This window comes from Aulonocara stuartgranti, assembly GCF_965226115.1.
Source record: "Aulonocara stuartgranti genome assembly, chromosome: 20".
NCBI lineage: Eukaryota > Metazoa > Chordata > Actinopteri > Cichliformes > Cichlidae > Aulonocara > Aulonocara stuartgranti.
The window spans coordinates 1,325,750-1,340,000 of NC_138956.1; the positions used below are offsets into that span (position 1 = coordinate 1,325,750).

The 14,251-nt window shown below is 45.4% G+C and overlaps 2 protein-coding genes across 3 annotated transcripts in view; one reads left to right on the forward strand and one right to left on the reverse strand.

The window, feature by feature from the left end:
- Positions 1-14,251, reverse strand: part of lgr6 (leucine-rich repeat containing G protein-coupled receptor 6) — a 38,601-nt gene that overhangs the window by 24,209 nt on the left and 141 nt on the right. Inside the window, exon 1 of the mRNA XM_082518179.1 lies at positions 13,783-14,251. This exon is cut by the window's right edge and continues 141 nt beyond it. Coding sequence (XP_082374305.1) covers positions 13,783-14,027 — 245 coding nt within the window. The 5' untranslated portion in view covers positions 14,028-14,251. The remainder of the gene's footprint in view (positions 1-13,782) is intronic.
- The window catches only part of LOC309696789 (uncharacterized protein), a 56,778-nt gene that overhangs the window by 17,752 nt on the left and 24,775 nt on the right, over positions 1-14,251 (forward strand). The window lies entirely within an intron of this gene.

Consider the following 14,251-nt stretch of genomic DNA (forward strand, 5'->3'; position numbering starts at 1 on the left):
CTATGTTTCCAGATTTTTTCTTATCTATTTGTAAAGATGGATATAAAGATGAACTCTTGTTTCTTAGTAGTATATTAGCCTTCCAAACATGTCCTGGATCCAGATTTAGACTTCAGATCAACTCCAAAAGTTGATCATTACGAGCTGAGCCAAATGCAAATCCATCCGTAACATTTTGAGTAATCCTGTTGATAAACAGACTGACAAACTAAACCCGTCACATAACCTCCGTGGTAGGAGGGACGGGGTAAATATGGTGCCATTTCATGTTTATTGGATCACTTATTCAATCTTCAATTTTTATTTAAAAAGTCAGAATAACAAATAACAGACTAAAGAAATGAGCAAACAAATTACTGCATACAGTAAACACAGTGTGTGAGTGCCAGTGAGGTTTTAATATATAACACAGGTTGTCTGTAATCCAGTCCTGGGCTCCTTGATCACAGTGTTATCAGTAGACCAAGACAGATCATACCAACTGTGATGATGAGCGAGATGATGGTCTTACAAATCTTGTGGCTTAGAGTAGCTGTGCTCTTCCTTAGGGATCAACCAACTTTCAATCACTGATTTAGCTATAAGTCATATAAACAGTTCTTGAAAAGTGAACTGGAAGAAGGTTTGTGAAAAGGTTAGTAATCCTAAGCCCGACAGCAAACCCACCCAAAAAAATACAAACCAAGAAAAGAAGGGTTAGAGAATAGTTTAGTCAAAGCTTAGGTGTAAGAGTCATTAAAATGTTGCAGAGAAGGAGTTCTAAATATCCACTACGCAAAAAAACTTCAAAGATGTTGAAAATGAAGGAATTTTGCACCGACAGGCTGACCGTTGTGCAAAAGACATGCAAGAATTTTGAGACAACTTTTGCTCCCTCACTCAAACTTTTCAGTCATGTTCATTTCCCGTCATGAACATATGCTTTTGTTAGTCTTGTGTTTTTGTTTGTGCGTGGCTGCTGCGCAAAGAAGGGGACTCAGAGTTGAGATACGCCACTAAAAGAGTGACTGAGAATCTGAGTGATAAGGAGAAGTGAGAGATCCATACCTCAGAGACGTGGCATATAGGTGATGTTTAGCTTGACACAATAAAAGATCGTTTCCACTGGTCTACAGCTAAACTGTTGATCGTTTTGTCAGGAAACATTTTTAAAAGTTCATTTTCCTATCAGTGTTTTCCAAATATGCCAAATTTCAATGTCAGACTTTAGCTTTTCAGGGTATTTCAGAAAAACCAACAGTTTCCATCTTTGGCACAGTATCTGCTCAATAATTCTGAAATAAATACAACTATAATACATTACTGCTTGATTAGAGTCTGAGGTCAATATAAGTGACAACAAAGTTGCCATGGAGATGACGCAGCAAGCAAGCAGTAACGCAGTAATCAAGACTGGGTGACATCACGTATGACACAGGAAGCGCAGGAGAGGGGGCGCGTGAACAAGACACGTGCACACTTTAATCCGATTCATCTTCTGGGCGCTAATTTTCTGCAGAGGGAGAATATTTATTGGGACACTGTGGAGGGATTGTTAAAGGGGAGCTACACGCAGACACGCAGACATACACACCCAGCTTCTGGGGATGCGCCCACAGATGGAGACAACTCTCCGTTATCTGGTCCTGATTAAAGAAGCCATAAACAAACGTTGTGTGAAGTCCATAACAGCGGCCTCGCTCAGACAGAATAAACACACAGCAACGGAGAGAGAAAATGTTTAAAAATAAAGACACACACACCGGTGAGTCATGGGGAAAAGGTTGAATGCAGCTCGGCTCGCCTGCGCTCTCCAACAAGCTCGTTTGGGAAGCCGGAGAAAGAGCGAGAGAGAGACGTTTCTGCAGTGCAGGCCAAGGCCTCCGCTGACAACTTGACGTATCGTTGGAAGGCACTGTGCTATGGCTTGTTTTTAAAATCAAATAACAGCTGTGGCTTTTTTAAACCATGATAATTATGATTGATGACTACCACATGTGCATTGTGTCGGCTGGCGCTGTGACGTGCAGATATTTTCAGCGCAAGTAAACGGCCGCAAAAGTAATGAGAAAGACAGCGCTCAGAAGATTTTGCAGGCTGTGGGAGTTTCACAATTAGAACTGTCCCCGTTTTACTGGCATCTCTAATGTGTGTGTGTGCGTGTGTGTGCTCTGTGAAAGAGAGGGAGAAGTCTGTGTATCAGTATCTATGTGCGCAGGACAATATTATTTCCATTTATAGGTGGCTGCGGTGTGTGTGGTGAGATGTCTGTCGCTCATTTTCACACCCCTATTGTTTCCCATTCAGCCTGCACATGTGGTGGGTGCAGGCCCTGGTTGCACTTTCACCACATCATACATGGACTCTGCTGGGACCTGGAAAGGGATTGCTGTGAGTGTGTGTGTGTGTTGGGGGGGATAGCGTGGAGGTTTCTTTTCTTCATTTTTCATGTGAGTATTCAGCAGGGAAACGTTCTGCCCTATCTTGGCCATCACGGCGTCAGAGAAACAGCCTGATATTGCTCGCAGGAAAACACATCTTTCAGCTGACAGAGGCGCACAGGCCATTGCCTTTCCTTAGAACTCCTGTTGCTGACTGACGAACTAAAGATTCCTCAGCGGCGCTGGGACGCATGCAGGAAAGCGGACGCGCGGAGACGCGCGCTCATCCGGCGCTCATCCGCAAACACACCCATAACATTTCTTTTTATCTCCTTTTTCTCTGACAAAGCCTGTGAGCTCTTCCTGTCTTCCCCCGGGGTGGGAACGGAACAGACGTGGATCTTCATGTGCACAGATGTGTGCATTTTTGCGTGTTTAAGCACGGTAACGTGTGGAACTGAGAAGGGAAAAGAAACGGATACATTTTCCATTTCTATTTCTCCATCGTTCCGCAGTTTGCAGACACACAATGTTCTCCGACTGATGTGTGTACGTGTAGGCTCGTCTGTGTGTGACTGTAAGGGAGGAGGAATTGGCATCGGAAGAAAGGTAAAGCACTATCTGACTGCTTTGTGCAGTGATTGATAGAGTAACCATGGCAAGTCGCATGTCTTAAGGGAGGAACGGAAGCATGAAGAAGCAGGGGTACATTTCCATTCATCGGCCGTGGCCTTTTCAGTCCCTCCCTCACTCTCTCTTTCTCTCTTATGCTGCTCTATCCCTCACACTCGCTCTTTCTCTCCCCATCGCTGTTTCAGATTTCAACTCGAGCATGAGGTTACACTGTCCTGTAGCTAGAATAATGTGATTTATCATATTTCCACTTCCCCGTCAACAGAACTACTGAAGTATGTTATCGGCTCTGTGATCAAAGGCGGCGTGTGTGGGGGGGTGTGAATGTGCCCCTAGCCCCACTGTAACCAATTTCAAACTGGATGCATTTCTGACAAAAAGCTGGTGATTTAGCGCAGCAAAACAACTCGCCACATCATATGAAAATGCCGTTGTTTATTTTTAGGAACATAGACACCCACGCTACAGCCACAGGCACTCACACATACTCCAGGTGTGGGTTTTTTGTTGTTGCTGTTTTTGTGAGGAGGGTGATGGACCACCCTGGTGACTGAATATACCCTGAGATCAGGGCAGATATGATCAGTAGTCAGGTGCCTGTTTCTGGAAACATTGCTAAAATGTGTCAGTGAGAGAAAGAGAGCGTAAGCAGGGGGGTGATATGATATGATGCATTTCACATTGAGGCCATAGCTCCCCCCGCCCCAACCTCAAACAAAAAAAAGAAAGGGAAACCTGTATGAAAAGACTTGTGGTATGCTGCTGCTACTAAACCTTACAATTGCATACAAAATATTGAGAGATCTTTCACCTCCCAAAAAATCAGTTTAATCAGAGCCACACCATCATTATTTGTGCTTTCATCTCTTCCCGTTTGAATCATTGTAACAGTCTTTTTACTTGTTACAACAAAGCAGCTTTGGATCGCCTTCAGGCTGCAGCAACAGAAGATCGCATATCACTCCAGTTTTGCCTTCTCTTCAATGGTTGCCAGGAAATTTTAGGTTTCACTTTAAAATGTATTTTTAACTTTTATGACCCTACATGGTAAAGTTCCCCAGGATATCGCTGACCTGCTGAAACCTCATTCTTCTTCCTGAGCTCTTGGTTCTTCAGGTCAGAGGTCGCTACTGGTCCCATGTGCTCAGTTCAAAACTCGTGGGGATCAGGTTATTCAGGCAGTGGCACCAAGGTTGTGTAAATCTCTTTGCACTTTACAGAGTCCACCGACTCTTAAAAAGCGGCTGAAGTCAAGCTTTTAATTAGTTTCTTGTTTTACGTTGTATTTGATTGTTTTACGTTGTTTTCATATAGTTTTGCCTCTTGTTTTATTGTGAAGCACTTTGTGATTTTTATCTGTGAACCGTGCTTTATAAATACATTTTACCAACTTACACTCTGTGGTGTTTGTTTCGCTCTCGCTTCCTTTTCTAGTCTGTCTCTCTTTCTTTTTTGCCTCCCTGCCAATCCCAATCTCCCTCGCTCAGGTGGAAGTTCTTAGCAAACAAACAGCCAATAATGGCAGTAAGCGCTGCACCTTTGAAGGTGGCTTATATGTGAGGAACATTAGAGTAACAGAACCTTAGTGGAAATCAACAACCTAGAGTTCTGCCCTGAGGGCAGGAGTTGTGCATTAGGGCTGCTTGAGCCACACCTTGGCTGTCTTTCACAGCGATTAGAACTGTAATGTCTTCAGTTAGATTCAGTCTGATCCTCTCCGCTTAGTTCTTTGAAACAGTTAAGGCACGATGAAAGAGGATCTTTTATTCCACACAATGCAACTGGTAGTCAGTGCTTGGGCGCCGCCTTAAAGAGGGTCTAAATAGTTGTGTGCATTAGTGTGTGAGTGTGTGTGCATGTGTGTATTGTATGCAAGGGTGAGGTCTAAGTGTGTTTGCTTTTTTTCTGTCTGAATAGACTGACTGCTTTGGCATTCAGTTTCTCTCCCGGTCACACATGAGGTTGCACACACACACACACACACACACACACACACACACACACACACACACACCCAAGAGTCAGGAAGGAGGGCACAATGCTGTCCTCCCCTCCTCCTTTCTCTAAAGATGTGTTTTTTCTCCCTCTCTCCCAGACTTCCTGGGAGGGGTACACTGCCCTTTGTGTCCGAAGGCACTCTCTTTTTATCTTTCCCTCTCTTATTCTCTCATTCACGGGGGACAAAGAGCAAGAGGGCGAGGAGAAGTTTTTCACCTGGATGAGGAGGGCCATGGGGAGGACTCTGCAACAAAAGTGCAGAGAAACAGAGAAGGAGGGATGAAGAGAAAAGAGGAGATAATGAAACAGAAAAGGGAGATGCTTCAGTGTGTTGTGCTCTTTTCTGCTTGCTGCGGTTAAGAGGAGAATGACAGGCGGATGTCTGGGTGGAGAGAGTAGCTGTTTAGTCTGAGGCCATGTCATGGGAAACATACTCGTGCCCTCTGGGACTTCATTCAACCCCTGGTATACTGCACACGCACATAAACACGTGCGCATACACACTTCATGTGCGCTGCCTGCCCTCACACACACACACACCCTGTCATGAGATTGGGGGCGGGGGGGGGGGGGGGGGGGTGTAAGGTCAAGCACTTCAGTAATGGAACAGGAAGTGTTGGAACAGTCGGCGCTACACAACATACAACTGCCTCCAACATGTGGACAGGAATGACAGGCAGCTGTTGTGTAGGCCAAAGCTTTGGAAGGCAGGAAGGCATTCACAGCCCCCCCCCCCCCCCCCCCCCCCCCCCCCCACTCCACTAATGTGTTGTTTTGACATGTATATTTTGTCTAGTTTTCATGCGTGTTTGTCACATGATGTACTTTTTTTAATCAAAGCTATGAGTTTTTGCAGCATTAAAAGTTAATAGCATGCCAATGAACTCTTTAAAAAATAGTAAACGTGTGGAAAAGGGTAGCAAATTTTATCGCTTCCTGAATGGGTATCTCTTACAGAGGTGTCCTCCCCCCCTTCTGCATTCTGATTCAAGGCAGATTCGCAGCAGTGGACACAACAGTAAATGAAACCCGATGAGTATTAGTGTCAGGCTCTATTATGACTTCATTTGGTTGAATGGCAGAAACAGGAGGACACTGGATCTAGTTAGAAGGCTGCTCAAATCCACTGCTGGCCCAAAAAGCGCTCACAGATCCACGATCAGGTCATCTGCTCCATATATTAAAGAGTACCCACGGATAACATCTAGAACTCAACTTAGATCAGCGCGTGATGAAATCTTACCCCACACTGCTGAAGACATGTGGCTGCTGTTGGTTTAAAGAGATTTAGTTTGGCGTCTTGCCATTCATGTAAAAAGTCCAGATTTCCTCTTTTGCTCCTTCTCAGATATGTAATCGAGACTTGAGTAAGCCTGACAGAATTCCCCCCTCCCCTCTTCACAGCAGATGGAAAATTCACCTGTGAAGTCCAGGCTTAGGAAGAATAATGATGTAGTCTTACCAATAATTATGCAATCCTGCTGAGCTCACTGCTGTTTCTGCATTCAGATCAGTCAAACTAACCCTCAAATATTAGACGTCCTGAGAAAAGATTTCGTCGTTCTTTATCCCCCCCCATCATTAATCTCTCAAACTTCTGTTTTCTACATCCCTGCTTTAATTTCTTGTACATTCTTGTGCAATATCCCCCTTTGGCTATGCTACTGTATTTGTGTTTGTGAGCGTCTGTGTGTGTGTGCGCACATTTACATGTGTCTGTAAAAGCTGCTTTGTTCCCTTTAGTTAATACTCCAGTCTACCATTCAACCTTATCCCAACTAGCACTGTAGTGACATCTCTGCTCTGTGAGATTCTTTGATGCATTAACCATCATTAAGTGAGTATGTGCGTGTGCGCCACTATTGCTGCCTGTGTGTTTCCTTGTGTGCAATGCCCACATAGCAGAATTGTTATGGCCCCGATCTGGCCCACACAATGTGCTTACACATGGCCCACATACCGCAAAGAATGGCGGCTCTTTGGTGGCACAGATCTGGTTTGCTAGAGATGGCTCACACATGGGCCAGTTGCAAACACACTGGTGGTCCTGTGCTGGCCCACATGTGGGCCACCTCTGGCCAACCTGATCTGGGCCACCAAAGGGCCGTCATTCTTTACGGTATGTGGGCCATGTGTAAGTTGTGTGCAGCCACGGACCAGTTTCAAGCACACTGCTGGCCCTGTGCTGGCCCTAGATGTCAGCTTAATCAAGCCATGTAATAACATGTGCCGGAACATAATAGTGCCAAAGTAACATGACGAAACTGTTCAGATTGTGAATGGACTGATTCTTATATAGCGCTTTTCTTCTCTCCCGGATTACTCAAAGTGCTCTATCCAACATGCCGCATTCACCCAATCACACACTTTCTCTACACCAAGTGCTTCCTAACTACATTCATACACAGACTGGCAAACTGGAGGAGCCAGGGATCGAACCACTAACCTTCCAATCAATAGGTGACCTGCTCTACCTCCTGAGCTACAGCCACCCGCTGGTAATGATGAGTAAACCGTCACTAGGTTTTGGATAAAGTGTGCACTCACAAACATGTCAAATCTGCATTTGAAACGTTGGCTACCATAGCAGTATAGTATCACAACATGGCATTTGGGTCTTCTAACTAAAATAGGAAAATAAAAACATAAATACTGCCATCATTGCCAGACCTGGCCCACATCTGGTTGACATACACCCTGCCATGACACCAGTCTGTCAGCAGTGCTAGCTTGATGCTAGATCCAGGGAAGACCTGTTTTCTATGGGCCCAGGCCACATACACCAAACCACAATTGGGCCAGATGTGGCATGCCATCACATAAATAGTGGTGTCATTGCCAGACCTGGCACACATCTGGTTGACATACACTCTGCCATTACACCGGTCAGTCAGAAGCGCCAGCTTGATGCCAGATCCGGGCCAGTCCTGTTTTCTATGGGCCTAGGCCACATAACCCAAACCACAATCGGGCCAGATGTGGTATGCCATTGCATGAACAGTGGCATCATTGCCAGGCCTGGCCCATATCTGGATGACATACGTCTTATCATGCCAGAAGTCAACCAGCAGTGCCGGCTTGATACCAGATCCGGGCCAGACCTGCTTACTATGTGGGTGGAGGGTCTTGTGAGTACGTGCAAGTGTGTGTGTGTGTGTGTATGTGTGTGTGTGTTGTTTGAAGGGGCATTAAGTATCATTAGCTCTTACTAGTCATCACCTGCACACTGCCAGCCCCACATGAGCCACTTTGCTCTGCAGGTCTGGCCAACGATCACAAAGATAGGCATACAGACTTTGAGAGATATGTCATGCACACTCTGCTGTCATCACTCATGTAAACATTCTCCCCCATGTCTCATCACAGGATCTATTATTTTAGTTTCCTATTAAATAAAAAAACAAAGTTACAAACTTTTTTTATGGGGGTTTAAAATTTAAAAAAGAAAACTGTAAAAAATAAAATTAAATCCAACTTTCTGCACAATCCAGCTGAGCATTTTTTACTCTAGGACATAATCAGGTTATCTTAGATGTTTTAATCAGAAAAACACAGTTTTTGCTTCTTCAAATAGCCATTACATTTGTAGTTTGTGATAGGCTCATCTAAAAAGTGGGCCTTTCCTGAGCTGTTGTAACTGCATCTTCTTGCAGAAGTATAAAATCCTGTTTGAAATTCTTGTATTTTTAGGCAATAAACAGTTTCAAAATGTCTCATCAAATGCACATATGCCACATTCAGACACATAGATCCACATATGCATGGACATGCACTTGGACAGTTGGTGACATTCGGCGTGCCCCGTCCCAGGACAGGACAATGCCTTCTCTGTAGTGGAAAAGAGAGGGCTAGTGCACTTGCACAGTTTCATGCACATACAGTACAGACAGACGCTCATGCAAACACACACACACACACACACACACACACACACACACACACACACACACACGTGCACTTGCACAGTTTCATGCACATACAGTACAGACAGACGCTCATGCAAACACACACACACACACACACACACACACACACACACACACGTGCACTTGCACAGTTTCATGCACATACAGTACAGACAGACGCTCACGCAAACACACACACACACACACACACACACACACACACACACACACACACACACACGTGCACATGCACACAAACAAATATTCCCATGGATTCCCTGAGCTGGAAAGAATAGGAATCTGGGCCATGCAGCCAATCTGAATTCTCTCAGTCAGAAGCAGGCCTTCACCCCACGACCGCACATCACAGGGAGAACATTCCTAGCGCCCCGTGTCATACTTGCGTCACACTGCCATCACACGAAAAACACAGATTTACATATTCAGTCAGTGGGCCAACAAGGGCCAAACAGTTTAATTCAGTCCCCATAAGCCCATCATGTGCAGGCTCTTGTACACATAAACTACAAAAACCACTTTGCTTTTCTGCTCTCTGCCTCCTCCACCCTAGTTCCTTTCAAGATCTTGTGTCATGATTGCTTTCTACTTTTTTCTAAAGGACAGGATGTGGAGCGGTAGAGTACACTATGGCCTCTGTGTCTTCTTTGGTTGCTGTTCCTGAGGGAATTACCATTGTTTCCATTGTTTTTCTGTACCTGCCTACCTACCGTCTGTCCCTGAGCAGCGTTTAAAAGCCTCCCAGGTCGTTCTCAGGAAACCACAAACCAGTGCAGTTCCTTCACCCTTCTGGCATAAATATCACTTAGCAATCGGAAGTGGCTTTTTTCAGCCAGTGTTCGTTGCATGAGCTCCAGGGAATCTACTGTAGGAGAGCGCTGAGTTAACACTTTGAGGGTTTGAGTTGAGGAGAGGACAAAGGAGTTAATGAAGGATGAAGAGCATGAAAAGAAGGAAACTATGGTGCAGTTGATTTCTTCCTCTGTACAACTCTCTGATCACCATTGACAGCTGTTTGGCTTGTAGTCTAAACAGCTCCTCCCCAACTGACATGCACATTAACACTTTGAAGAAAAACAATGAAGTGACACCATCTGAGTACACACCCTGTGCTGCTCTTATTCCGCCGCCCGAAGGTGTAGCCATTGCTAGGTTTTTTCAATCAATCACTGCACAGGGATCACACATTTGCACTGCGTGAGCAGACCGACACCTGTTCTGTAGATGAATAGGTGAGGTGGGGGGGGGGGGGGGGGGCGGGGGCAGGAGAATGGCCTAAATGAGGTAGGAGGGGAGTGTAGTTGAGGCAGGGTGCTACCGTAGATGTCTGGAGCCAGGACACTGATGCTGGTGCTGATATCTTCTCTGTGAGGACCCTCCACTCTTTGTACACACACTTGAGCACACACACACACTCACACACACTCGAGCACACACTCAAGCACGCACACACACTGTTCTCTTTTTTCTTCTATGCACTTATTTCTGCTCTCTCTCTGTCAAATACATTTTCTGTTTTCTCTCTGTTTCTTGCAGACATGATGTTTACAGTGTGAGCTCCGGTCACTCACGATAGGAATCATTCCATCAACATAATGGCTAAATGACACGCACACGACTGCTACTGCCACGGTCACCACACAGGGCAGGATGTTGTCCCCTGCATGCGTATATATAGAATGTGTCTGTGTGATTTTTATTTATTTATCTTTTTGCCCCTGCTAAAGCAGAGTGTTCAAAGCTGTCCAATGCACATTTATTTCTGTGGCACCAATTGGTTCCCTTTTAATCATATTTTTATCTCTCCATTATTCTTAGATTCTTGCTTCACCTCCACTGGCTAGAAAAAAATCCCCTTTGCAATCTGGGTGGTCTTCACACACAAACTCACACACACACACACACACACAAACGCGTGTGCACATGCAGGCGTGCTCACACACTCCTCAGTTTTCCTCTGTCTGGTAATGCGCTAGCTGTGGTTTCCTGGCCCCAGCCAAAACACTGTTAGAAGTTCACCGCACTTACCGCTACCACTAGGCATCACCTAAATGCTTCTCAACTCCGGTCCAACCCCAGACCCAAATACACTCTTTTCCACTTACGCTCACACTGTTCAAGTAAGTGGAAGACGTGTAAACATGCGCACCTGACAACCGTAGAAACAGAGAGTATAGAAATATTACCGGATATCATATTAAACAGATAACGAGGGCATTAAAAAACATTGCTTTAACTATGTATAAGTCTATAGGTGGAAAGCCAACTAATTCACTTGCTCCTAACTAAGATTTGTGGTAGTCACACTACTCACCATCCTTTATGGCGTTTGACTTGTTTGCTGCTACACTTTAAACCACACAGGTCTCCAAACTACCGTACACGGTGTTCTCGCACTCAACACACATCCACACACACTCACAGAGACAAGCACCCCGGGGCACTGCCTTTCCTTCCTAATGCGATATCACAGAGAAGGTCTTTCAAATGATCTCACATGACAGCTCATTTCAAGCATTGCCCACGGAAACAATTATTGCCATAAATCTCTACCCACTCCGCTGCTAGCAGCTCCAAGCACCTTTGCCTCCCAGCAGAGTCAACCTGTAGTCGCCTCGGTGTTATGATTCAGAAAAAGAGAGAAAAATTTCCCTGATTACGACTTAATTATGTTTATGCCTATATGCAGTGGGGTCGTCCAAGTGTGCAAATAAACACTTGAAAATCGAGTGAATCATGCATCGCCTGGTTTCTCCTCTCAAGTCGCTAGCATGTGCATTTCGGCTCACTTTGAAGAGCTCTCCGATGACATGGCCGAATGATGTCATATACTTTCACAGAGTTGTGTGGATGTGGTTTATAATGTGGACTGTTCCCAAGCAAATCCCTGTGACCTCCACAGCCTACAGTATGTGCTTGGAGGCTAATCCAGAGTACACGTCGCAGCGGGGCGTGCTGGACAGTTCTGCAGATCCTGATGGGGATTGGACCGGCTCGCCGCTGTTGTAACCTTTTATGCTCGAGGATGAAATGAGAAACTCCAGCCTGCTGTGCTGGCTGCAGTTGTTTTCATGCAGTGTCTGAGTTTGGGAGAAGCTTGTTGTTTTGTTTGTGTTTGAAGAAGGAAACATTTCGTGTGCACTCTCCTGATTCGTTGTGGCATCTCTCCTGCCGTCCCACATTCCATCTTCTCTCTCCTCTACAACTAATGTGTTGACTGTGTGTGGGCGTGTGCGGTTGGTCACTGAGTTTATTTATCTTATTCTAAATCAGCCCTCAAACTCACTAATTGGTGCAGTTCCACCGTTAGGGAACGAGGGGAAATGAACAATTAAGCTTGTGTTTGTAGGAAATGATGTGTGTTTGTGTGTAGATCTGTATGTTTGTGTGTGGCTTGGGCGCAGCACTTAAGATGAGCGCAGATCTCCACTGAGGGAGTCTCATGTCATCATTGTTTTTGCTCTAGAGGAGGACTGAGGGGCTCAACGCGCTCCCTTTAAGATCAAGCCTGCCTTGGGTGTGTACGTGTGCTGACTTAGCTGTGTGACATGCAAGCATTGTTAGGCCAAAAGCCTGATGTTCTCATAGGTAGAGCGATTCCTGGACGCAGTAAGAGACCATATTTCACCACCATAAATGTGTTTTAACTTTCAAAAGAGCACAGTGAGATTTGGCCATCACAGGCTCCCATGACAGCACAAGAGGCGAGCATCATTCAAGCGGAGTTCTTTTATGCACCTCTCTTAAAGTCGTTTGCTACATAAACTCTTGATCTTTCTCCCCTCCTCCCGAATTCTGCTCCTCTGCTCTCGAAATACTTGCAGAGCCCCTAGTGAGAGCTTCTCTATCACGCCCTGTTTCCTGGATTTGACTTCTATGACTTTAGTATCAGTTATCACAAAGTGTCTGTAATCTGTCCTCTGAGGTCTTACGCAGTAAAGCAGTTAAAGATCTGGCTTTAAGCCACGACAGGGTGGTGTATGAAACTATCTTTTACATAATATTATGTCTAGAGCTTCTTATTACCCTTAAAGTGGCTGGAATTACATTTTTCATTGTATTTACAGCATCTGCCGTGCGCTCTAGCCAACGTATACGAATGACATGAAAAAATGCTACTGTTCTTCGGTGTTTGGAAATGAGGTGTCACAAAGGAGTTATTTCATCAAGATATTTGTTTGAAAAACATAATTAAATGAGCCTTTCCTGCACATGTTTCTGCTCTTTTCTTTGCCACTGTGCTTTTATTGCAACACAGTGTGACACAGAGTAGCGGCAAAGCTGAATGCTCAGCCTTTTACACGTTTGGACATCTGTGTTCAAACCCTTCTTGATTCACGCGCACACAAAAACATGCTTGTGTCAAGTGCTTGCAGCTCACACACATGCATGTGTACGCACAAACACAAAAGGCGCAGCATACACGTGTGCACACAAACACACAGTCTCTCTCGTGGCATGCCTCCAGTTGGAGCTCAGAAACCTGACACTGAAAGTGGTCCAGTTATTTTGCCATAGTGGCCAGCACACACGCTCTCTCGCTCCCGTGCATACACATGTTCCCGCCTGTCCATTTTTATCTGCATGTGGGCTTTGCCAGTGCTTCACACCCAGCCAGCTGTTGCCCACTGCTCTATTTTTACAAAATGATGGAATACCAGCCACATCTCGGCAGCATTAATTCATTTTTCAAACAACACTGAAACAAATGGGTACCAGACCGAGGTGAGTGAGAGGAGGATTGAAGATCAAGGTTAGGACTCAAAACACGAGGAAGATGATTAGTGAGGTAAAGGAAACACAGGGTGAAAAACTTAATAAAACAACCAGAGAGTCCTTTGTTGTTCCAACAGTGATGTGTTACTCACAGGTATGTGGTCAGCGGGCTGAGGTTGGCTGGCACAGATGATAGTCCCATCTCTGAGCAGTCAACCATGATAAAGATCCCGTCTTCTTCACAGTGGCACGGAGATGGGCACATTGTTGCCGCTGTACCCTGTCTGTCCTGGATCCGTCCGTACCCCCACGCTCCGGGGGCGGACCCCCAGACTCCTCCGGCCACACAGAGAAACAGAAGCACAAGAGGCATGTCTGGCTGACCACCTGTCTGCATCTGCACCTGTGGAGTTTCCCGACTTGTCTCACTCTTTTCTAAGATGCAGCGCTGATAAATGAGGAGTTTCTTCCCTTCTAAGTACTCCGTCGCTCTTCTAATGCCCCTTCCTATCCTTTTCTTCACTGCAGGTTGTCCGCACTGTAAATCTGTCCTGTCAAGACACTGACCTATTCATCTCTGTTTATTTACCTCTCTGTCACTACTTCAGTCCCATTGGCTCA